This window comes from Puma concolor, chromosome E2 (assembly GCF_028749965.1).
Source record: "Puma concolor isolate L17-30 chromosome E2, mPumCon1.1.hap2, whole genome shotgun sequence".
NCBI classification, from domain to species: Eukaryota; Metazoa; Chordata; class Mammalia; order Carnivora; family Felidae; genus Puma; species Puma concolor.
The window spans coordinates 19761183-19783346 of record NC_141681.1 but is presented as its reverse complement, the minus strand read 5'-3'; the positions used below and the strand labels follow the sequence as shown (position 1 = coordinate 19783346).

General features: G+C 55.8%; 3 protein-coding genes across 12 annotated transcripts in view; 2 read left to right on the top strand and 1 right to left on the bottom strand.

Annotated features, from left to right (window-relative positions):
- The first annotated feature begins 72 nt into the window (after positions 1 to 72).
- TMEM208 (transmembrane protein 208) lies at positions 73 to 8783 on the top strand. Of its 2 annotated transcripts, XR_015244751.1 has the most exons (7): positions 73 to 225; positions 862 to 957; positions 1424 to 1483; positions 1562 to 1698; positions 1864 to 1948; positions 2048 to 2268; positions 8733 to 8783. XR_015244751.1 is itself a non-coding variant. In XM_025920777.2 (6 exons), the coding sequence occupies exons 1-6, from the start codon at positions 220 to 222 to the stop codon at positions 2183 to 2185; spliced, it is 522 nt and encodes a 173-aa protein (XP_025776562.1). In that variant the 5' UTR covers positions 73 to 219; the 3' UTR covers positions 2186 to 2302. The 2 variants fall into 2 exon arrangements, 1 of the variants encoding a protein (XP_025776562.1); XM_025920777.2 differs by lacking the exon at positions 8733 to 8783 and having other exon boundaries at positions 2048 to 2302.
- Positions 2417 to 18999, bottom strand: FHOD1 (formin homology 2 domain containing 1). Of its 3 annotated transcripts, XM_086689177.1 has the most exons (24): positions 18697 to 18999; positions 10394 to 10500; positions 9950 to 10014; positions 9585 to 9652; positions 9406 to 9511; positions 9235 to 9329; positions 8855 to 8966; positions 8670 to 8764; positions 8417 to 8560; positions 8186 to 8331; positions 7867 to 8103; positions 7709 to 7732; positions 7276 to 7329; positions 6269 to 6384; positions 5580 to 6184; positions 5084 to 5239; positions 4661 to 4843; positions 4455 to 4574; positions 4216 to 4377; positions 3615 to 3805; positions 3333 to 3525; positions 3089 to 3251; positions 2813 to 3013; positions 2417 to 2739 (listed from the first exon to the last, which is right to left on the bottom strand). In XM_086689177.1, exons 1-24 carry the CDS (start codon positions 18895 to 18897, stop codon positions 2657 to 2659), a joined length of 3627 nt encoding a protein of 1208 aa, XP_086545303.1. In that variant the 5' UTR covers positions 18898 to 18999; the 3' UTR covers positions 2417 to 2656. The 3 variants fall into 3 exon arrangements, with proteins under 3 accessions (XP_086545303.1, XP_086545304.1, XP_086545305.1); XM_086689178.1 differs by lacking the exons at positions 7276 to 7329; positions 7709 to 7732 and having other exon boundaries at positions 18697 to 18998; XM_086689179.1 differs by lacking the exons at positions 9585 to 9652; positions 18697 to 18999.
- The window catches only part of SLC9A5 (solute carrier family 9 member A5), a 32349-nt gene continuing 18915 nt past the window's right edge, over positions 8731 to 22164 (top strand). For 6 of the 7 annotated variants that reach the window (XM_025920524.2, XM_025920523.2, XM_086689188.1 and 3 more), the window contains exon 1: positions 18980 to 20747. In XM_025920524.2, the coding sequence (XP_025776309.1) occupies positions 20555 to 20747 (193 nt within the window). In that variant the 5' untranslated portion in view covers positions 18980 to 20554. Of the gene's footprint in view, positions 8800 to 18979; positions 20748 to 22164 lie in introns of those variants that run through there. The other variant, XM_086689192.1, reaches the window with a different exon arrangement.

Genomic DNA, 22164 nt, shown 5'->3' with positions numbered 1-22164 from the left:
ATCCCAGCCGCCACCGCCCCCGTGCAAGCCTTTCTGGGAAATGTAGTCTTACCGACTTTCGGGGGGAGGGTCTTGGGAAGGAAGTGGATCCCCCACTTCCGTCACAGTTGTGACGATTTGGGTCTGCACCGGAAGTGCCTGTGCTGCCGATGTGGTACCTTTTGACCGCGGTTTCGGTCGCTCTGCCTTGTTTTTCTTGCTGGGTGTTTGCGTCGCGCCATGGCGGTAAGGAGGGCGGGTAGGGCGGGTAGGGCGGGGTTCGCAATGGCCGAACCTTCCCGGGGTCGGGAGACTGAAAACAGAGGAGGGACATCAAGGGAAGCGGGTCAGCCAGAGGGGGGCGCCGTGAGGTGGCCCTACCGTACTAGAGCTAGCGGGCGGAATGGAGCCGCGCACGACCATAGAAGTGGTCCGGGAGGGGAGTGAGCGTCAGTTCCAGGCTGTCCCAGACCTGGCCGGAGATCTTAGGGGCCTGAAAGGGGGTGGGCGTCAGCCAAGATCTGGACTACTCCAGCAAAGGCCGGAAGGGCGCACCATTCAGCGCCCCTCAGGAGTCCCCCTTGAAGGGGTTGTCAGCCCAAAGCTGGACCAGGGGAACCAGGACATACCAGCCTAGTGTTGGAATTTTCCAGGGTGAGCAAGAGGCGATCGTAGCTAAGGGGTGCAGCACAGATGGTGTCAGCTCTAACCAGGATGGAATGGAGGAGGGGTAGACATCTCTAGGATTGTGCTAGATTGAGCACCATGGGGATCTGGGTTAGGTGCAGGAGTAATTCTGTAGCTAATCAGAGTGGTGGGCAGAGTGAGGAGGACCCTGGCTGAGGAGGGCTCTGACAGCATCTTACCATCATCCCTCTGCAGCCCAAGGGCAAAGTGGGCACGAGAGGGAAGAAGCAGATATTTGAAGAGAACAGAGAGACTCTGAAGTTCTATTTGCGGATCATACTGGGGGCAAATGTAAGTGCCTTCCTCCTTTCTTCTGTGCCCACCCAAGGTCCCATTGTCCTCATTTCTGGGTGTGTGTGTGTGTGAGTGAGTGAGTGAGGGGGTGGTATGTGACAGCCATGTGTAGTTTTCCAGAAGAAAACTACAATTAAAGAAAGGAGAATGGACCCTGGCACAAAGAAAGTGCTGAGTAGTCAAAAACAAAACAAAACCAAAAAAACCAAATGAAGGTTTGAGTCTCAGATGAACTTGAGCCCATTCTTCTGATCCCAAATACACAGGGCCTTCTTTCCTGGACTGACACATCAGAGGGGAGCCGGGGTACTCAGGACACAGGGAACAGACCCCTTTCCCCCACAACCCTATGAGACACAACTTGTCTCTTTCCACAGCCTGGCCTAACTTTTGGTCACAGTCTAGGGAGACCCGTGGTTTAGGGTAGGTTTTGATTCCAGCCTGACCATGTATCTGCTTACAGGCCATTTACTGTCTTGTGACCTTGGTGTTCTTCTACTCATCTGCCTCATTTTGGGCCTGGGTAAGTGTCCCCTTTCCTGGGGAGTGGGTGAGTGTGTAGGGTTAGTGGCTGGTCTTTGATACCATTCTTATTCTGCAGATGGCCCTGGGCTTTAGCCTGGCAGTATATGGGGCCAGCTACCACTCTATGAGCTCAATGGCACGGGCAGCCTTTTCTGAGGATGGGGCCTTGATGGATGGTGGAATGGACCTCAACATGGAGCAGGGCATGGCAGAGTGAGTGTCCCCCGCTGCCAGCCCAGGTGAGCGGCCCCAGGGCTGGGGTTTTGGGGCCCAGATAGCCCAAGACCCACAATTGCCCACAACTTGAAAGGGTAGAAGGGAGATGAACTGGGGCCCATCTCCTATTTTTGGCCCTTGCAGCCTCCTTTCTATTCACAGGCACCTTAAGGATGTGATTCTACTGACAGCCATCGTGCAAGTGCTCAGCTGCTTCTCCCTCTACATCTGGTCCTTCTGGCTTCTGGTGCGTGGGTTGTAGGGCTCCCAAGAAGAGACTGGGGCATCTAAACTTTCTATTCTTTCATTTCCTGCACCAGGCTTCAAGTTAACTTTTCTGTCCTAGGCTCCGGGCCGGGCCCTTTACCTTCTGTGGGTGAATGTGTTGGGCCCTTGGTTCACAGCAGACAGTGGCACCCCAGCACCAGAGCACAATGAGAAACGGCAACGCCGACAGGAGCGGCGGCAGATGAAGCGGTTATAGCCACTGACATTATGGCCACCGGCCGCACGGCCCCCATGCCAGGAGCAAGGAGGGCCTCGTCCAGGGCCCAAAAGCGGTCTAAGGTATAGGATTGTTAAATAAATGGCTCAGAATGTGGCTAATGGCTGTGTGGGTGATAACGAGGGTGAGACAGGAAGAGCCAGTCGTTTGGTATTAGCCTCCTGCTACAGACTGAGTGTGGTACCTTCAAAGAAGGAAGAGAGTCTTGGATTGGCTAGGAAAACTTTATTATACTCCATGCATTCAGGGAGCTCATACAAGTACATATACACACACAAACACACAATTGCATACAGGCACACACAGCTAATACTGCTCAAGGCACTGTCCACTGGGCACACAGTGGCCTTAGGGTTGAGAAAAGGCCCAGAATTCTGCTTTGATTCCTCCTCATTCTCTAGTCTCTTACATTGCAGGCTGAGGCCCGTCCATGTCCTAGAGGCAGTACCTTCACACCTCCAGGCCAGGACCCTTGCTCAGTCCCAGTGCCTGCACCAGGTCCTCTCCGAGCCCGCTCTTCAACGTCCGTCTCACTGCAGGAACAGAGCAGAGTTAGAGAGGGTTGATGTGGTTAAGGCGGGTAGTGGGCGTTTGGGGAATACTCACAAGACTTGCGGTTGCCACGGGACCGCTTGCGCTCCCGAGCAGCTAAGGCACGAGGACTGCTCTTGGTCACTGACTGTACCAGCAGGTCCATGATCTCATCTGAAGTGTCACTGGGTAAATTGGAGACTGGGGGTTCTTCTGGGGGTGCAGTGGAGGGCCCCATTGCTGTAGGCATGACTGGGGAGGTGCTCTGGACCATTCCTGAGAGAGGCCAGATAGAGAAGTCAGGATAAGGTGACCCCAAAGCCCATTGCCCCCAGTGGCCATAGGTCCCACCTCTGCTGCGGCGGCCATGTGTGGTGTCCTCCGGCTTGCTGGTCAGCAGACTCTTCATGCTGGCATGACTGTCAGCATCACCCCGCCCTGGCCCACTGCCCACGGCCACTGGGACAGATGGGTTGCTGGGGACTTCCCCAGCCACACCTGAGAACTTTTCTGTCTGTAGAGGGGAGAAGGGTGAGCTGGGCGCAGGGGAAGGAAACCATGGGGGTGGCAGTCCAAACCTGGAAAAGGTTCCTACCTCAGTGATCATGCGGCCCCGTGTCTTGTTGCGCTCACGGTACGTGGCCCGCTTTTGCTGCTGCTGTAGCACCCGTTCCCGGCAAGTCCGATACTCCAGTGCAAACTCACGCAGCGTGTGGCAGAACTGCATGATGCGCACTTCCCGGGCTGCCTGGGCCGTGTACCCCAGGTACAACAGGAAGGCATGGAACCTAGGCAGGTGGGGTGGGGAGGGATGGTGAGTCCTGCTTAGGGTGTGAGGGATGGTGATAGCAGTCCTGCCCTCTGCCCATGTCCCCACCTGTTGCAGACACGGCGGTGTACTACCCGCAGCATGGCAACACGGCGGCCACACTGGGCCAGGAAGTGGGTGAGGCGGGCACGTAGGGCTGGGGCCAGCTCGTGTTTGGCCAAGTTCCGTAGACTCTCCTCAGCTGCCCGGCTCCGACGCTCCAGCTGCCCCAGGTTCTCAGTCAGCTGCTCAAAGTCCACCTGGAAAGGCAGGGGGTATGCATGTTGTCCCCCCAAAGACAGGCACCACCTGAGGCTGCCTCTGTCAGGCCAGCCAGTCTGGTCCCTAGAGATATAGAGAGCCAAAAAGCCTCCGCCTGCCCTCCAAAAGCTCACAGTCTAATCCAGGAAAGAGACAAGTCCATTTGATATAATGGGGAATGGAAAAGCTCTCTTGAGGGAAGTGGTGGCTAAATGAAGACCCAAAGACAGTAGGTGTAGCCAGGCCAATAGAGGAAAGAATGTTTCTGGCAGAGGATACAGCCCACACAACACCTGTAGCTGAGCACACTCTGGCACAGTAGCCTGAACACGGAGGAAAAGCCAGCCCCAGAAAGCAGCACTCCCTTTTGCCATGGCTGGTCTTAGTCAAGCCTCTGGCTGGTGCTAACCTTGGCACAGCGAGTCAGGGCAGGTATTTCTGAGTAGAGGTCAGAGGAATCAGGCCGGGTCTGGAGAACCAAGGAACAGAGATGGTGCAGCAGTGACTGTCGGCGCACTGTGTCCTTCACCTCTGACACCTTCTCCAGGTAGCTCAGCTCAAAGCCGCTGCTCTGAAAGGACCCCATCTGAGCCTGGGCCTAGCAGGCTCCAGAGCCCTGGCCCCCAGCCCTCATGCACTCCCACTAACCTGGGAACCGTTGAGGAAGTTGCCCACAGCCAACAGGGTGGCCAGGATACAGCGGAAGGTGGCATTTTGCACCAGCTGTTCCATGCCCACTTTCAGGTCAAATAGCGGCTCTGCGATTTCCTGGAGTGGGAGACAAAGGACTCTCAAACTATCTGGTCCTTGTGCTCACCTGCCCCACTTCCTGCCACATGCCATGACCTAAGTACCCGTTCCATGCTGTCATAGTCCAGCTTGAAGGCCCAGAGTTGTAGACGTGCGGCCAGGCCCCCAATGGAGGCAAGGGTCATCAGGAAATTCTCAGCTGGGCCCAGGGGTATGTCAGGATTAGCCAGCTGGGCCTCCTCAATCTTCTGCCGCTCCTCTTCCGTGGGCATCATAGTCAGCAGTTTCTGAGGATGCAACCACCACCCCACACGAAGTCCCCTCAGTGCTGGCCTGAGGCCTCAGATGTTGGTCTTGACTCATCCCTAGGTCATTTGGTCATTTGGGGTATCCCCAGGGCCTGGGGAACTGCTCTGTAGAAATGCTAAGCCCATGCCCACCATTGGGAGGGACAGGAAATGCCCACTGACCAAAGGAGAGGGCCAGACCTCGCACCTCCCTGTCACACCCTTAGCTGGTATCCCTACCTCAATGCCATCCTTGCTGACAGCAAACTCATCAAAGTTGAGCAGGGCAGCCTTAATGACATGCACAGGTGGCAGGGTGGTTAGGCCAATGTTGATAGCGTTGCTGCGCTTGGGGTCCAGCACTGTGGTCATTGTCCGGCGGCCCTCACCAGCTTTCTTTAAAGTTGGCAAGAGGGCAGTGTAAGATTGGGAAAGGGACTAGCTGGGGCAACAATCTACAAAGGCACTCTAAATAGCCCCTCTAAATAGCCAGATGGTGGGGGCACCCCACAACCAGGGATCTGGGATATGTAGGGCCTTGGGATGAGCTTAGAGTCTAGTTAGGGCTAGGCTCTGCTGATTCCTTGTTGAGAAACCTCAGACAAGACTCAATGCCTTTCTTTGCCTTGGTTTCCCCATGTGGGAAATGAGTGGCTGTCCCTGGCAGTTCAGACCCTTCAGTTCTGATTCCCTCCTCTTTCCGCTGGGGTTACCTTGCAGATGAGGGTGGGTTTACCTTGGAAGGCAGCACATCTTTGGCACGGGACTCAAACAAGTGTTCCAGCCGGGCTGTGTCCACCGAGACAGGTTCCAGTGAGGCCCACAGTGTGGGGCAGGGCCCAAAGCGGCTCCCAGAGCCTTCATGACCCCCAGCCAGCTTTAGCTCCCGCCAGAAGAGTTTTACTGTCTTCCTCTTGGTGGGGAGGGCTAAACCATCAGGTGCTGAGGGAGGAAGGGGAGTGGTGGGAGGTGGAGGTGGTGGGAGTGAGCCTTTGATGGGTGGGGGAGGTGGGGGTGGAGGAGGTGGGCCACCTCCAGAGAGCACAGGCAGTGGGGGCGGTGGGGGTGGGACCCCTTTCCCAGCCTCCACAGCCTCCATGTTCAGCATGTCCTCGTCTTCATCCTCCCCCAAATCTGAGAAGTCCAGGTCTCCAATGCAGAGCTTAGGTACACGGATAGGGAATTCCTGAATGGGCTCAGCCTTGGGGTTTGGTGGGGCCAGTGGTTCCTTGGGCTCTGGCTCAAGGCTCCGCTGGGCCCGGAGCAGACTTCGGGGGGCAGGGCTCTGGGGTGTTCTGGGTGCAGGGCCTGGTTCTGGGGAGCCCCATAGTTCCCGGGTATCTAGAGAAGAGAAGCAGCTGTCAGTGTCACGCCCTCTGGAGCAATAGGGCAACATGAGTGGATTCTGCCCACCCACCTACTCACCTGGGTGTCCATCAGCCTCATCAGGCATGGCCTCAGCCAGTGTCTCTGCTCGGCCCTGGGCCAGTGCAGCCTGCTTCTCTGTTTTTGCTGCTGCCACATTCTCCAGGAACCGGGCTCTGAGGGGAGGTACTTGTCAGTGAGGGTGTCTGACACACCCCAGCCCAGGGTGGTGTACATGCCTTGCTGGGCCCCTGGGCACTGCCCCAAATTGCAGGCACACACAGAGAACAGTCCATGCGCTGAGCAGACCCAGGACTTGCCCTCCCAAGGCAGCCCCTGTTCATTCCTCCCCATCTGGGGAGGGTCACTGCCAACCCAGCCTTCCCAGGTCAACATATGGGGAGAAGTTCTACTTAACAGTTAACATGCAACCTTGCTGCTATTCACATTCACTGTCTGATTCTAGACCCTTAGAGCAGGGGAAGGGGATAGCTGTTCCAATGGGCACACCAGGCTGTCCCATGTCTGGTAGCTTCTGAGAGCTATGACCCATGTCTAGAAAAGGGCCTGGGAAACAAGCATTCAGCTCAAGAGTCCCATGCTTTACTGAGTGAGCTACCACAACAGGCATTCAATTTATGTTGGAATAATGAATGTGATCCAGTGTCTATTTTTCAGCCCCTCTAGCCTTTGTTGGCCTTCAGTCCCTGCCCTTCTTCCCTCAGCCCTAGGTTGCTCCTCCACCCCTATACCACACAGCACCCTAGATCCTAGCCCCCTTCCCTATTCCTGGGCTGAGGACATGGAAGAATGGGCTCCAGATTGGGAGTCCGTATCTTCATTTCTGGTTGAAACTCGTTAAGGTGTCACTATTGAACACTATGACCCCAGTGAACTGCTTCCCAGTGCTTGGTCCTTGGGTAACAAAGGAGGGCTATGTATGGGAGAGGATGGGCCTGAGAGTCCCCCAGCTCTGGCTGCATGAGGCACATGGAACCCCCGCTGGGGGAAGCAATGCTGAAGCCCTGAGCAAATGGCAGGCCTGGCAGGCTGGCCTCTATACTTACTCCAGCACTGCCTGCTCAGTAGGGGACTGAGAGACAGGTGGGCTCTCAGGGGCCCTGGGTAGGGGGGATGAGAGGAAGAGATGGTAATTATGGTGCCTGCTCCACTCCAAAGCCCAGTTGCTTGTACCCACACACAGCTGGGCAGTAATATCAGGGTTTCCTTCCCAGCCCCAGTAGAAAGAGGAGGGGTGGGGTGACAGGACATGAAGAAACTGGAAATGGAGGGGACAGACTGACATGAAGCAGGACAGGGCACAGTAAGAGACAAAGAACAAGAGAGTCAAGAGACAGTGACAGAGAAATAAAGAAGGGGGGCAAGGAGATAGATGACAAAGGGCAAAGACAGGCAGAATGCCAGAAAGAGATGAGGAGACAAGCAGGAGGAGTAAGAGGTCCAGTCAGGGCTGAACCCCACTCCCCAGCAGTCACTTACCAAACAGGAGCAGTTTGGTGAAGTCTGGAAAGAAAGAGAAAGCATGCGTTTGGGCAGAGGAGTTTGGGCAGAGGAGGCGGAGGGCCTGTGGAGGGGCTCAGTGGAGGGACAGCTGGAGAGAGGTCTCTAGGGGTGGCCTCCACTATCTTCCTACTTACTTATAGATGCTCCTCTCGCTGGAGCTGTCGGCTGATGGCCCCACAGAGATGGCAGGAAAGAGGTTCACCGAGGTAAGGAGGCCAGAAGCAGGGCCCACGAGGCTGGAGTTCAAGCTTGTCGACAGGGCAGGGCCAGTGGAGTAGGTGGAGGTTACCGTTGAGGCCAGGTCTGAGGGGCTGGAGGTGGGGCCTGTCTGTGAGGCGGGGCCTGCGCGGCTAGAGACAGGGCCTGTGGGGCTGGAGGCGGGGCTTATCAACAGACAAGGCCACTGCAGGCAGATCCACACCTCCCCAAGTGCTAGGGCAAGTTCTATCTTACCCAGGCTCCGTGGAGCGCAAAGGGCAGCTCCCGCCTTCTAGAGATCGGCGGCTCCTCTTGCCCTCCTCTGAAGAGGGCTTTCTGCGTTCCCGCCTTCCACCTGCAGCGGCTTCATCGATGTCTCCATCCTCCAACCGCAGGGCATTCTAGTGGAGGTAGACCCAGATGTGAGCCGCTGGCGAACTGCACCTCCTTCTTCCCCGCCAGTTGTGCCCAGGTGACCCAGCCCACCTCATAGAGCACAAGCTGTGTGCGCAGGTCCACATCAGTACCCGAGGTGCCCAAATGGCGCTGGACCAGGGCCTCCATGCCTTGCTGCTCCAGTGCATCTGTCACATCATAGAAGGTGTCCTGGTCCGGGAGTGCTGCCAGTGTCTAGAGGGTGGGGATGGGAGGGCAAGGCTAAGGCTGGTGGAGACTGGAAGTCAGGAACCTAAGGGTCCCAGAATTGGCACCTGGTTCCCCCCTATTCGGCCATACCCACCTTGTTGATGAGGGTGACTGTGTACACCAACAACTCAGGGTCAGCGCCATTCTTCTCCTCTAGGATGGACACCAGATTGGCCCAAGGAAGACAGCCTGACACAGAAAGGGGAGCAGTCATGCGGGGACAGGTAGGAGAGAGGGCTCTGAGTGGGGGTTGAGGGGGGAGAAGGAACAGTCTCTCACCTGTAGAGCTGGCCACAGAACTGACAGCATGGATAAGCAGCGGTGCATTGTTCTCAGAGTATTCCACAAAGACCAGCAGCAGCTTCAGGGCTGTCTTCACCACCAAGCGGGACTAGGGGGAGGGGTCACCACATATGAGTGGGGCTTGGGCCAGACTTGTATCAGCTCCTGGTGGGGAGGGGTAAGGGCTTCTGGGGCTGGACTTAAAGAGGAGAGTCTAGGCAGAAAGACCCTGGCCCCAGAACCAGGTGTTGGAGTACGTTCTAGACTTAGACGAGCCTCAGACTCATTCAATTCCAGCCCACTTTGCAGAATAGGAGACTGAGGTCCAGAGAGAGGCAGTGGGAAAAGGGTGCATGGCTGTGTGGAGGGCCACTTACCATGCTGGCACACAGTGTGTACAGCCACTGTACAGTCTCACTGTGGGCCACCACCCCTAGCATCCCATCCACAAAAAGCATCAGCTGGCCTAGTGCTGGGGACACAGAGACAAGAAGAGGTCAGTAAGGGGTCACTGAAGGCAGGGGTCATGGGGGAGGAGTTGGACTTACCTCGGAGGATGTAGGTCTGGTAGTTGTGGTCGGCAGCAGCACCCACACGGATCAGGCAACTCAGCCCCTCTGAGTGTACAAATTCAGGCACCAGGTCCTTGTCCTCCTGGGGGCACCATGGGGAAATTTAAGCAGGGCTCAGGCTGGACACCCACCCCCAGCCCACTTCTGGGCCTCACCTGGAAGATCTGCTTTAGTGAGAAGAGGGAACGGCGGAGCTCAGGGCCACTGGAGCCATACAACTTTTCTGCAAGGGGTAGGTGGGCATGGAAACCTCAAGGGGACACAACCCCCCACCAAAGAATATTCTAGTGCCTGAGCCCCCTACCTCCTCCTCCACTCCCTGACTCTGGGCAACCCCCAATCCGGTTTAGTTGCAACATCAGCCCTGGCCCTGAAAGGAGAGGTCAGGATAGGAGTGGGAAGGGGCCACACATCCTGTCTCCCATGTGCTTTGTCCACTGTCCAGCACAGGCCTGAAAGAAACTGAGCCAGCAGCGCTGGGGAGGGGCATTCTTGGACACTAACGTCCTCATACACTCACCCAAGATGGCATTGACCCTCACGGAGAGTTGAGTACGCAGGATAAGTGTAGGCTTTCGCCCTTTGCTGGAATTAAGCAGCCTAGTCAGCAGTTTTCAGGCCATTCCTCAGGGTCCCTGCCCCCCACACCAAGGCAGCTAAACACCACCCCACATGCCACTCCTGGCCCAACTCCCTCCTCCTCAACAGGAGGGTTTGTGCAAACATAGGTATCTCAGGTATGTGGGAGATCACACACGTCCCGCCCCCCCCCCCCGCCCCATCCCAGGCATCAGGTAACACTGGCCAGGGATTCCTCTGGCACAGTCGTGTGGGGTGGCATGGCAGGAGGTGACTCTCAGCCTAGGCTAGAGATCAGGTGTCTTGGCTGCTGACACCTGAGCCAGCCCCTGGTGGAGGCAAGGGTAGGGGCCAGCCTTGCCTTCCTGGTCCCATGAGCTCTGACCTGATCTCTTCATAGAAGCCCTCCAGCATCTCCCGCTGCTCTTCCAGAGAAAGCTCAGGGTCCAGGTAGTATCCAGAGGGAGACACTTGTAGAGCACAGTCCTCCAGCTGGGGGCAAAGGGAATAGTTGTCAGGGCTGGGAAAGAGGTGGTAGAGATATGTATGGAGACCCCATGACCTTCTACTTCCACTCAGAGAGCCAGCAGAGCGGCATACCACAGGGTGTATGCTGCAGCCATGCATTCCTTCAGCAGTCATTTCTCATGGGCCTACCGTGCACGAAGCCCATCTACCTCAGGTGCCAGGCTTTCTTGCCCTTTGAATGTGCTATGTCTTCTGGCTAACACCTACCATTCTGCATGTTTCAGATTAGGTAATGCTTTTTTGGAACACTTTCCTGAACTCCTGTAGCCAGTGCTATGCAACCCGTTCCACCCCATGTGTGAGGCCTTCCATACAGCATTATAATATCCTAGACACTAGTCTCCTTCCCCACTAACCATGAGATCTCTGGGTTCAGGCAGCATGTCTGTCTTGCCCCATGCTATATCTGCAGAGCCTAGCACAGTCCTATGGCTCACAGTAAGTGCTCACTAAACATGTTGAGCTCATGAACATGAATAAGGAAAGGGAATGGAATATGGGAGGAAGTTCCTGCCTTCAAGGAAGTTCACAGCCCTGGGGGTGATAAGCTGCATCCACAAAGCGTTCAAGCCCAGGGAGAAAGTGTTAAGAATATTGGTGCAAACCCAGCTGGAAGGAGTGTGTGTGTGTGTGTGGTATGTGTGTCTCCCTGAATTGAGACAGCGAGGAACAGTGAGTAATCCATAGGCTATCAGTCCCTTCAGGCCTCAGGGTCTTTGCCCTGCCCCAAGTGAGCTAGACCTCAGAGGCCTCCAAGAGGCCTGTTAAAAACTAGGTTTTAGGGTCTGACTCTATCAGTCTGTAGCAGGTCCCTGAAACCTGCATTGTATGAGGCACACATTCTATCCGTGTGTGTGCTTCCCAAGTATCTCTATCATGCCCCCGGCCCGGCTCCCCTCTACTACCACCAGGCATGACACTTGGCCTCTTGAGAAGTACCTGTAGAGAAGTGACTCCTGAGAGTCTGAGGGCAGCACTGTGCCTCTTCCAGACACTTCCCCCATAGCACAGAGCCAGTATGCAGGGCTCAGCAAAGTCCCCTTGTATTGAGTGGCCCTGCTCCTTGGGTTGCTATGGCCCAGGGAGAGCCCACCTCTGGAGAAGCAGAGTATTTTCTGGTTTCCATCTTACTGGGAAAGTCAGTCCTAACATCTGTCCCACTGTTCTGTCAGCACTGCCCTGCTCTGGTCCCAGTCCAAGGACTTACAGCTGCTGTTGGTCCCCTGGGAGAAAGGGAGCCCAGCTCCTGCCCCTACCCGTTTCTGCTTTATACTCTGCTCATGTCTGAGAGACTGACCTAGCTCCTTCCTGGCAGTTCAGCCTGTGAGGCCCTTGGGTGACACCCCCTCCCCTTCCCCCACTCCCCCCACCCCCGCCTTGCCTGGGACATGGGACATAGGACAAACACTCCAGCCTGTTCTCTGTCCCACTTCCTGCCTGGCTGCCTGCCCTCCCTTGGGCGCCTTGGGCGGGCCTGGCCTCTCTCCCCTCCCTGAGAGCAGAGTCATCTTCTCCAGGGCCTAGTGGGAACAGGCCTGAGATGGGGCGGCAAGGCCCCAGGCCTGGGGTACTTTATCTTGGGCCAGCTCAGCTGAGGGCAGCCCCACATTCCTCCTGATCCCTCTTCCCACATGGTGACTCAGCAGCCTACCCACTCCACCCCCATCCAGGCATAGCTGCATCTCCTTCCACCTTGGACTAGAGGATTCTAGGACCCTAGAGAAACATATCCACACAGCCTGGCACAGCCCCAGAGAAACAAACCCCTTCAGGGATCCCCCAAATCACACATATATGGAATAGCTCATTCATGCAAACATTCGTGAACCAGGCTGATTTTAGGTGCTGAAGACATAGTGGGGAGCCCAGCTGGGGAGGGCCAGCAGCCTTACCTCAGAAAAAGGCCACAAGTGGCTGCCTGGGTGGCTCAGTTGGTTAAGTTCCAATTTTATTTCAGCTCAGGTCATGATCTCATGGTTTGTGGGATTGAGCCCCCATCAGGCTCTGCACTGACAGTGGGAAGCCTACTTGGGATTCTTTCTCTCCCCCTCTCTGTCCCTTCCCCATGCTTGTGCTATCTCTCTCAAAATAAATAAATAAACATTAAAAAAAAAAAAAGACCACAGGGGCGCCTGGGTGGCTCAGTCGGTTAAGCGTCCGACTTTGGCTCAGGTCATGATCTCCCGGTCTGTGAGTTCGAGCCCCGCGTCTGGCTCTGTGCTGACAGCTCAGAGCCTGGAGCCTGCTTCGGATTCTGTGTCTTCTTCTCTCTCTGACCCTCCCCCGTTCATGCTCTGTCTCTCTCTGTCTCAAAAATAAATAAACATTGGGGCGCCTGGGTGGCGCAGTCGGTTAAGCGTCCGACTTCAGCCAGGTCACGATCTCGCGGTCCGTGAGTTCGAGCCCCGCGTCAGGCTCTGGGCTGATGGCTCAGAGCCTGGAGCCTGCTTCCGATTCTGTGTCTCCCTCTCTCTCTGCCCCTCCCCCGTTCATGCTCTGTCTCTCTCTGTCCCAAAAATAAATAAACGTTGAAAAAAAAAAATTAAAAATAAATAAATAAATAAATAAATAAACATTTAAAAAAAATAAAAAAAGACTACAAATAAATATAGAAGCACAACTGCCATGAGTGCTAAGAAAGGAGAGGGGCAGAGTGCCATAAAGGTAAACACTGGAGGGTGATTATATTATACCTGGTATGTACTTCCACACCCAGGTTTACGATCTGGTGTGTGTGTGTGTGTGTGCGCGCGCGCACATACACGCTCTGGAGGAGCACAAGCCCAAGAAGCACACGTACAGAAAGCTCGGATCAAGCAGGATGTCTTTCCCTCCTGCAAGCACACTTACATGCTATAATCCCAAGTAAGCAAAGAATGGCCCTCTCCTTCCAGGATACTTGCATCTATTTGGGGTAGAGTCCTGAAGGCCAAGTGCTCTATCACCCAGCCTCCTCAGATGAGCAGATTTAAACCCTTTCCCTCCATGGTGGCAGCAGTGGCCTCCCTAGCCACTTTGTCTTATTCTTCCAGGGCCCCATTTCTAGGAAGAAGTCCAGAGGTAACAGCCAGCCCAGAGCCTCCAGGTTGGTGCCCCTCTCCCCTAACCTAGTTGCCTGTCCTGGGTAGAGATGGGGGGTGATAGGCTAGGATAGCAAAGAACAGAGACTTCCTGTCAGCTGGACGGTGCTTGTCCCTCACACCCCTGCCCCCTTCCTTGGGTCACCCTTCTGAGAGCCAAACCTCTGGTACTTGTTTCTCACACCCTGGGGCTGGGCCAGGCCAGAGTAAGTCTGAACCCTGGTCCCTGCTGACAGCGCTTAGGGTCAGCACAGGGCCAGCATGGGCTCATATCCTTGACTCCCTCCTGGCTCTTGTCTTTCATGCTTCTCTGTCTTAGAGTGGAGTCCTCTCCATTCTTCCCAGGCTCAGACCCTCCCTTCAGCATCCAGCCCACTTTTTCTTGGTTCTCTGGGCTCAAGCTTTTCTGGCAGCCGAAACCAACTTGTTACATATGATTTTAAATGCAGGGCCAAACTGAGGAGACCATGGTGTCTACTCCCCACTATTTTTCATAACTGCAAATCAGTCAAGAATGGTCACGCCAGGGGCAGGGAAAGAAGATGGAGAAGAGGGCAGAATTATATGCTGAAGGACTCCTATTTTAGGAAATGATTTTGTTGCTTTTTTCTTCTGCTTTCCTATAAACACAAGACCCTTGGGGCACCTGGCTGGCTCAATCGGAGGAACTCTAGATTTCAGGGTCATGATTTGAGCCCCATGTTGGGTATAGAGATCGCTTAAATAATAACTAACGAAATAAATAAATAAATAAATAAATAAATAAATAAATAAATAAATAAATAAATTTTAAACACGAGAGAGACCCTGTGCTCTAACAACCCTCCTTCTCCTGTTATCTTGGGTTTCCAATTAGACCATGACTTCCTAGATGAGACACTATGGATGGGCCTTGAGGAGGGAAATCCATATTAGTTATGCCTCCTCTGTGTCACATACCAGCTTGCCTAGTTGTTTGAATCTCCTGATAATCCTTTTTTTAATGTTTATTTATTTATTTTGAGAGAGAGGGAGTGCACGTGTGCACATGTGTGAGCACAGGCACACGCAGGGGAGTGGCAGAGAGGAGAGGGAGAATCCTAAGTAGGCTCCACTGTCAGCACAGAGCCTGACACAGGGCTAGATCAGGAATTGTGAGATCATGACCTGAGCCAAATCAAGAGGCAGATGCCTGGGGCACCTGGGTGGCTCAGTCAGGTAAGCATCGACTTCAGCTCAGGTCATGATCTCATGATTTGTGAATTCAAGACCCATGTCAGGCTCTGAGCTAGCTCAGAGCCTGGAGCCTGCTTCAAACTGTGTCTCCCTCTCTCTCTGCCCCTCCCCTGCTCATGCTCTGTCTCTGTGTGTGTGTCTCTTTCTCTCAAAAATAAATAAACACTTAGGAAAAAAAAAAGAGTTGGGTGCTTAACTGACTAAGCAATCCAGGTGTCCCAGACAATTTTTTTTAAACTTTTATTTACTTAAGTAATCTCTGCAACTCACCATGGGGCTCCAATTCATGACCCTGAGATCAAGAGTCACATGCTCTTCCAACTGAGCCAGCCAAGCCCCCTTCTCCTGATAATCCTTTTATAGGTGAGGAAACCAAAGCTCAGAACCTCAGTGAATATGCCCTAGGCTGCACAACCAGGATTGGAACCAGGGCTAACTGAGTCTAGATCTTGAATGGATGGACTTTGGAAGTGCTCCAGGAAACCCTGGAGGGGAGGTGGAGGGAGGGTTGGAGCCTGTAGTGTTGTCAAGGGCGAAAGACCACCCCTCAGCTTTCTGGACTCTGCAAATACCCCAAACTGGTCCTCAAATTTGTAGCAAGCAAAGGAACACCAGTGAACACACACACATCATACACACCAAGGTAACAGTGCCTAAATCTGCAAGGATCTAAGTCCTGAGGTTGCTCACCAGGCTGCAGCCCAGGCTCCCTACCCCAGAATGACCAGTAAATTGGACATGGTGGTCCCAGGAAAAGCTGGAAGAAGGCCATGATCCATGCCCACATCCCAATATTCTAGTATCCCCCAAAGACCTCCATATCAGGAGAATAAATGGCTCAATTCATCACCAGAGCACCTCATCTTACCCTTAAGAATCCTCTGGGACCCCTCCAGTTGGTCCCTGTCCAAGCAGGTCAGGTTCACACTTTAGCCCCCTTGCAACAACTGCTCCTGAGGGGTAAACTGGGGCTGGAGTAGGGACGGTGCAAGGTCAGGAAATATTCCAGGACAGTGCCACCCCTGTCCTTCTCTAATGTTTAGCCACAGCTGGGGAAACAGAGTTACTGGTGACAAAGTTTTCTAGGGTTATCCCTGCTGCTAGAAGTAGGGGGCTCCTCTGGCCTTTGCATCAGGGACCGAGCAGCATTTGGGTCTCTCTGCCCAGAGTCCACGGAGAAGTCAGTGCTATCTCAGATGTGGCAGGGTTTATAGGTGTCCGAGAGGGGCTCCTGAGGCATTGCCCAGAAGAGCAAAAGGTAGCAGAACTCTGGGTAAAGAGATAAAATGCAGGGCCAGAGGGCCAGGTCTCCTCTGGGCAGAAGCAGGTCCCTGGACTGGGAGAGGCTTGCAACAGAGGGAAGACAGATACTTCTAAATTCCCCTGGGGACACCAGGCATGGCCCAAGGCATTGCCAGGACCCTCTCCACCCCCTTCCACCGGCCCCCTTCCCAAGGCCAGGAGATGAGTCAGAGGCTGTGGCTAGGAGCTTCCTCCTAGACTAGGAGGAAATGAGCAAGGCCTTCTCAGATCTGAAAGCTCTAAACAGTTTAAAAAGGAAGCCCCCAGGGGAACTCTAGTGGCTGGGCCCAGCCCAATGGGGTGCATGGGGTGGAGCCCCAGAGAGAAAGTGGGCTGGGCCTTTGTGCTTTCCCAGGGTCTGCAGGGATGACAGTCAGTGCCCAGAATGGGAGGGTAGATGTCCACTTGGCTGTGTCCTGTTCCCCTACTAGACAAATGTACAGAGGATAAAGCATTGAGTAAGTAGAGACCCCCTCCCTCTTATTTCTGCTCTCAGCCTAGAATGGGAATGCCTGGGTTTCTGGGCCACCTTTCCTCTCTATAGGGCTATCTAGGCAAGTTTGAGTCGTGTCTGTGCCCCTGGGGCACACCCTTATAGGACTCGGGGAGGAACCAGCTGTTGACATTTCCTGCAAGGAGGAGCCCTGCTCCCCTTCTCTCAGTTCTCTGATGTTCCTCCCCCTACCCTATTCTCAGCCCTTCTTCCTTCAGCCTTCTATTCTGGGGCTGTGGTCACAGTTTATATTTGGGATGAACACATCACAGTGTATCTGACCACTCCTGGCAGAACTGCCAGCCCCAGGAAGTCCTGGCTACAGGCACAGTAGTAACCCAGTGTGTCCACCAGCATATCCTGCCTGTGTCCTCAGGTACACCAAGTGGAATATCCTAAAAGTGAGGAGCCCAGGAATGTCTACGCTGGGGGGTACTTAACACATTCTCAATCTGAGCTCAGTGGTGTCCTTAGCTAGGGAGCACAGAACAGAGGGCAGAACACCTGGTGCAGTAGGGAGATGGGTCCCTAAATGAGAGGAAGAAGCAAGGGGTGGTTTCTTCCTGTCCCTGACCTCCTAAATCTGCCCCTAATTGGGAAGAGGCGTGTTAGGGCTAAGTCCTGCCCTAGAGTAGCAGTAGAAGGAATACTATGTTCTCTGTAATGCTCCAGGCTTATTTCAGCACCTTATTTCAAGAGTTTCATGAGCCTGAAGGCAGGAATCTGGCCTCAGTTTAGCAGCCCTCTCTCTCCAGTGCCTATCCTGAATTGAAAGTGGCCTCGGGCTGGATGTGCTTCTTCCAGGCGCACCTCAGTTTCCCCCTTTGAACAGGGCAGCACAAAAAGGGTTGCATCAAAATTCTAAAGTGGGCAGTGTACTGCAACCTTCAAGCCGTGGCCTTGAAGCTCGGGCTCTGCCCGGACACGGGCCGCTCCCCGGGGCCAATAATCTCACCAACTCTCCCGCCCGCGCTCAGAGGCGGGGCGGGCCTGCAGAGCAAGGAATGCAGGCTGGGGGCCCGGCGCCCGGGGCACATTCCAGGGGAGACCCCGGGCCCAGGGGGCAAGTTTGCGCAATTCGCCCCCCAGCTAAGGCTGAGAGCAAGGGAGGGCACCCCCACCACCTCCCTCTCCTTTTTCTCGCCACTCGGTGAGGACTGGCCGCGGGGAACCCTGGGGGGTGGTAGCGCACCTCCCAGAGTCCTGGCCCGGAAACCCAGAGCGCCGGAAAGGGCTGCCTGCGGGGGGCTGAGCTCAGGGAGCCGGAGGGGAGGTAGGGCCAACCATCTGGAAAAGGGCCTCTCCCAGCACTGTGCGCTAGTCGGCTCCGGTACGCAGGCAAACTAGGGCAGGCCGGCGGTTTAAAATTAGCCGGGCTCGCCCCCTCCCTTCTAGCCGTGGGCTGGTGGAGGCTGGAGTACGGGATGGTGGGGGCCGTGACTCAAAGGGCTTTTCCACCAGTGCAGCCACTGGCTCTCTGCGTGTCCCGGGCCAGGTCGCTTCCCGGGGACTCCCCTCACCCCGTGAAGTCTCTCTTCTACTCTCACTCCCTACCCAGGCCCCCACCGACAGGGGCAACGCTCTATGGGGCAGGACCCAATCCAGCCAACAGAAACCGCTCGAAGCTTTTGCCACCCCCAGTGGCCCGCCCCGGTCCGCCCCTCCTCCTGGTCCCGCCCCACCTCACCTGAAGCAGGTGGAAGCTGGTCCTTCCCCAGCTCCGAACTCCTTGTCCGCTACCACCCAAACATCTACCGTCACCTTATCCAGATCGGTTACCCAAGCAGACAGGCAGCGAATGGACCCCGAACACCTCCCCAGATGGGCCTCACTTTGAGGGGGCAGCCAAAGTGGCGCAGACAACAAGCTCCCACCTCCCTTCTTGAGCTTCCCTCAACTTGAGAGGCGTCCCGCGAAAGCGAGGCAGCTTGGACCGTAGGTCCCCAGCCCAAGACTTTCCCGCAGGAACGCACCCACTCCCGCCTCTCCCCGAGGGGTACCTCCCAAAGGCTTTCATGGCGCCGACCATGAACCTTTGATCGCCCCCAACCTTTCTTTAGGCCCCCTCACCTTCAGCGGCGCCGCCAACAGGCGATGCAGCGCGGGTATCTGCGCACTCAGGGGCAGCGCCCCGTCCAGGCTACAGGTGGGGGCTCGGCGCGGCTCCGGGAAGTTAGCACATGCGAAGGGGTCGGTGTCCTCCAAGTACTGCACCCGCACGGTCACCGCTGATACCGGGTCCCCATCTCCGCGGTCTTCCTCGCCCGCCATGGTTCTGTCAGGGGCTCGCGCCGCGCGCCTCCGGGAGGATCCCGGCTACGCCGCGGCGTCTACTCCACTAGCTCGGCTGTCTGGGCCGGGCCGGACCGGACGCTGCTGAGGGGAGGAGCCAGACGGAGGCGGGGCCGAGGAAGGAGGTGGAGCTAAGAGTAGTCCCTGAACACGCAGTGGGGAGCTACCACTGCCGGAGGCGAGGCTTGTCGCCAGCCAGTCAGAGGGCGCGATCGTGATTCCGTTAGTTCACTGGCTCTGCCGGCGGGAAAACCCAAGCTCGCGCCCCGCCTTCAAGAGCGCACCCACGTCAGGGAGGCTTTCTTTGGGCTTGGGGGCGATGAGGCTGCGCTCTGGTCAAAGAATTCTTCGGGCAGGTGGCGCGGATATTTCTTCAGATAGTGGCCAGCCAGGTCTCCCTGGGTTTAGGGATGAGATGGCCCCGATTCCTTCAGTTTGAGGGATGAAGTGGATGGGATTACATCATTTGGGGAAAACATGCAGATGGGTCCCTTTAAGTTTGGAGCAAGAGGTGAAAATACATTCCACTCAGTATGAAGGAAGAGGTGGGATGATTTCCCTTTAGTTGGGGTAAGAAGATGCCCCTCAGCTCTGGGAAAATGATGTGATGACTCAGTTTGAGTGGGGAGGTAGAACATATTTTTCCTCAGTTTGGGCGAAGAAGTGGGGTGGTTGCTTCTCAGCTTGAATGAAAAATGGAGTCGGTCCTCCTCAGTTTGGGGCGAGATTAGCCGAATGCCTCCTCAGGTTTGGGGGAAAAGGTGAGTGGATCCCTCTTAGTTTGAAGGGAATTGATAGGCTGGGTTTTCCATAGTTTAGGGAAAGAAGATACGTTCCCTTCAGTTTTAAGAAAAAGGTGAGGAGACTTCCTTGTAGTTTGACGGAAAGTGTGGCCGGGTGCTCCTCGGTTTGGGAGATAAAGAGGAACAGCTTTCTTTTCAGCCTGGGGAGAGCCGGACCTAATCTAGGCCTTGGAGTTTCTGGGGACTTGGAGGACAGCGTTGTCCCTCACGGCTTTCTGGGCGCGCCCAATGCGCGTGCGCAGCTCTGGTCTGGGCGGGGGCCCGTAGGGGGTCCTAGGCTCCGGAGGGCGGCGGCGCACTGCCACCTGCCGTCTGCACGGGGCAGCGTCGGGGCCCGAGCCTTTGGTAACAGCAGTGGGCAGCTCGCCGCGGGTCTGCACTAGCTGTGGAGACGCGCCCCTCGGGCCTGGACCCCGCCCCTCCCCCCTCCCCCTCCCCCTCTCCCCCCCTCCCCCGCAGGCTGCAGCCTTGGGCGGGTGGGACAGTAGTGCCTCTGGAAGGCTGTGGGGGCTGACAGTTCTGAAACCGGGTCGGGGGAGCTTTGAGGAAGGTTTGGAGGAGCGGACTCGAAGGAATAGGTTTCGGGACTTGGGGGAGAGCTGCACTGGGGGATTTCCAGAGCTGAGAATGGTTTAGTGGGGGAGGAGCAGGGGTCCAGAGTCCGGGCGCCCGGAGCACGGTCTCGGAGTCCGGACCCGGCTTGGGGGTTTCGGAGCCAGGATTGGGGGGAGCGGGCCCCACGTGCTCGTGACGCGGGGGCGGCCGGTAGGCGCGGCGGCGACGCGAGGCCGGCGGCCGTGCGGTGCCGGGAGGGCGGCTAGGCAGTCGGCAGGATGCGGTGCGCAGCACTACCGCTGCTCTGGCTGCCCCTGGCGGGGGCGGCCGCAACCGAAGAGCCCACCCGGGAGCCGGGGTCGCCCGGCGAGCCTCCTCCAGGGCTGGCGCTCTTCCGCTGGCAGTGGCACGAGGTGGAGGCGCCCTACCTGGTAGCCCTGTGGATCCTGGTGGCCAGCCTGGCCAAAATAGGTGAGTGCGTCTGTGGGAAAGCCAGGCCGGTGGCTGGCAGCGGACCCACCCCCACCCCCTAGTCGCCAGATCTGGGCCGGCTTCTTGCACAGTGCCAGGACTCAGGCTCCGATTCCACAAATCCGGGCTCTCACAGAGTTCCTGCGCCCTCTCTTGTGGCTCTGCCTCCTCCCCTTCGCGCGGGGGAGGTCTGAGGCTTTGCCTTCCCTAAGGGCTGCCTTTGCTCTCTCCAGCCTCATCCCTAGACTCCTTTGCCCTCTCTGCTCCCCTCTTACCCTTGCAGTAAACCCTTCGGTCTGGCCCCTCCTCCAGCAATCTCCAGCCTCCTAGAACCCTCTGTCAGCGACGAGGGTGAGTGGGGACATTGAAGGGATAGTGTTCTCCGGAAAGCTCAGGCATCTTGGTCCTGAAGAAGCAGTCTTCCCAGGAGACCACGTCCAAGTGTCCACTTTCTTGGGATACTAGACTGTCAGTTTTTCTCTAGTCCCCTTCTGCTCCCCTATAGATGCACTGTTCTTTAGGGGTGCTTAGCGGCACCCCCCCCCCACCATAATTCAGGTCTACATTCTTCCCACTTCAGGGGTAAAACAAACAAACAAAACAACAACAACAACAAAAACCCACCTTATTTATCAGGGCCTTGCTTACTATATGCTGCCTACACTAGGTGGTTTCGGACAGCCGACCTCCTTCTGTCTGCACAACTTGTGCTTCACATTGCTTACCTTGAATAGAGCTGCTTTTCCTTACTTCTGCCCCTGCCTCCCCACTTCTGAGCAGCCAGTGGCCCCTCCTCCCACCAGAGACCCTCCTCCCTCTCCCTGTTCTGCAGGCTCCGCTCTGGGGGTGACTAATTATAGCTGAGCGTTGCTACTCACTCCCCAGCTATGCTGGCACAGCCTGTACTCCAGTCTCACCAATACAGTCTTCATGTAGGAATTACGCAGCTTAGAATTTGCCCCTCTACTGCCCACCACCCCCCTACCAAGGGACTCTGTTGGTGGGGAGGAGTTGCTGGGCAGGGACAGAAGAACTTTCCACTCTGTTCTGTCAGCCCATTAATAATGGAAAATGGGGGCTGAAATGCCTTCAGGGAGCCTACTTCTGCCTGAGAGCAGACTTTGGTGATGGGTTTTGGATTGCATTGTGGGGGCTGATGCATGCTGTGGAGGTGAGGATGGAATAGAGTCCCTGAAGGAGAGGAGAGGGAAACTAAAAGTAGGGAGGGATGTGTATGGGCAGATCTATGACTGAATTTGCCTGAGGGTCTGTCAGCAGTGAGAGCAAGGTGGGAGAAGCCTCGGGTTTACTGAGGATCTATGGGTTGTAGGAAAGTTCTTGTCTTATTTAGGGTTTATAGTAATGACTGTAGTTTCCCCCATAATTGGATGCCAACTCCTTTGGGGGTAGGCAAAGA

Bases quoted from the DNA above. Each gene is read 5' to 3' on its own strand.
- TMEM208 (XM_025920777.2), top strand. The intron at 958-1,423 runs GTAAGTGCCTTC...ATCTGCTTACAG, and splicing joins GGATCATACTGGGGGCAAAT to GCCATTTACTGTCTTGTGAC. The intron at 1,699-1,863 runs GTGAGTGTCCCC...TTCTATTCACAG, and splicing joins ATGGAGCAGGGCATGGCAGA to GCACCTTAAGGATGTGATTC.
- FHOD1 (XM_086689177.1), bottom strand. From the start codon at position 18,897: ATGGCGGGCGAGGAAGACCGCGGAGATGGGGACCCGGTATCAGCGGTG. The intron at 10,015-10,393 runs GTCAGAGCTCAT...GCTTAATTCCAG, and splicing joins GGCTTCTATGAAGAGATCAG to CAAAGGGCGAAAGCCTACAC. The intron at 8,561-8,669 runs GTGGGTATGGCC...CCCACCCTCTAG, and splicing joins CAGTCACCCTCATCAACAAG to ACACTGGCAGCACTCCCGGA.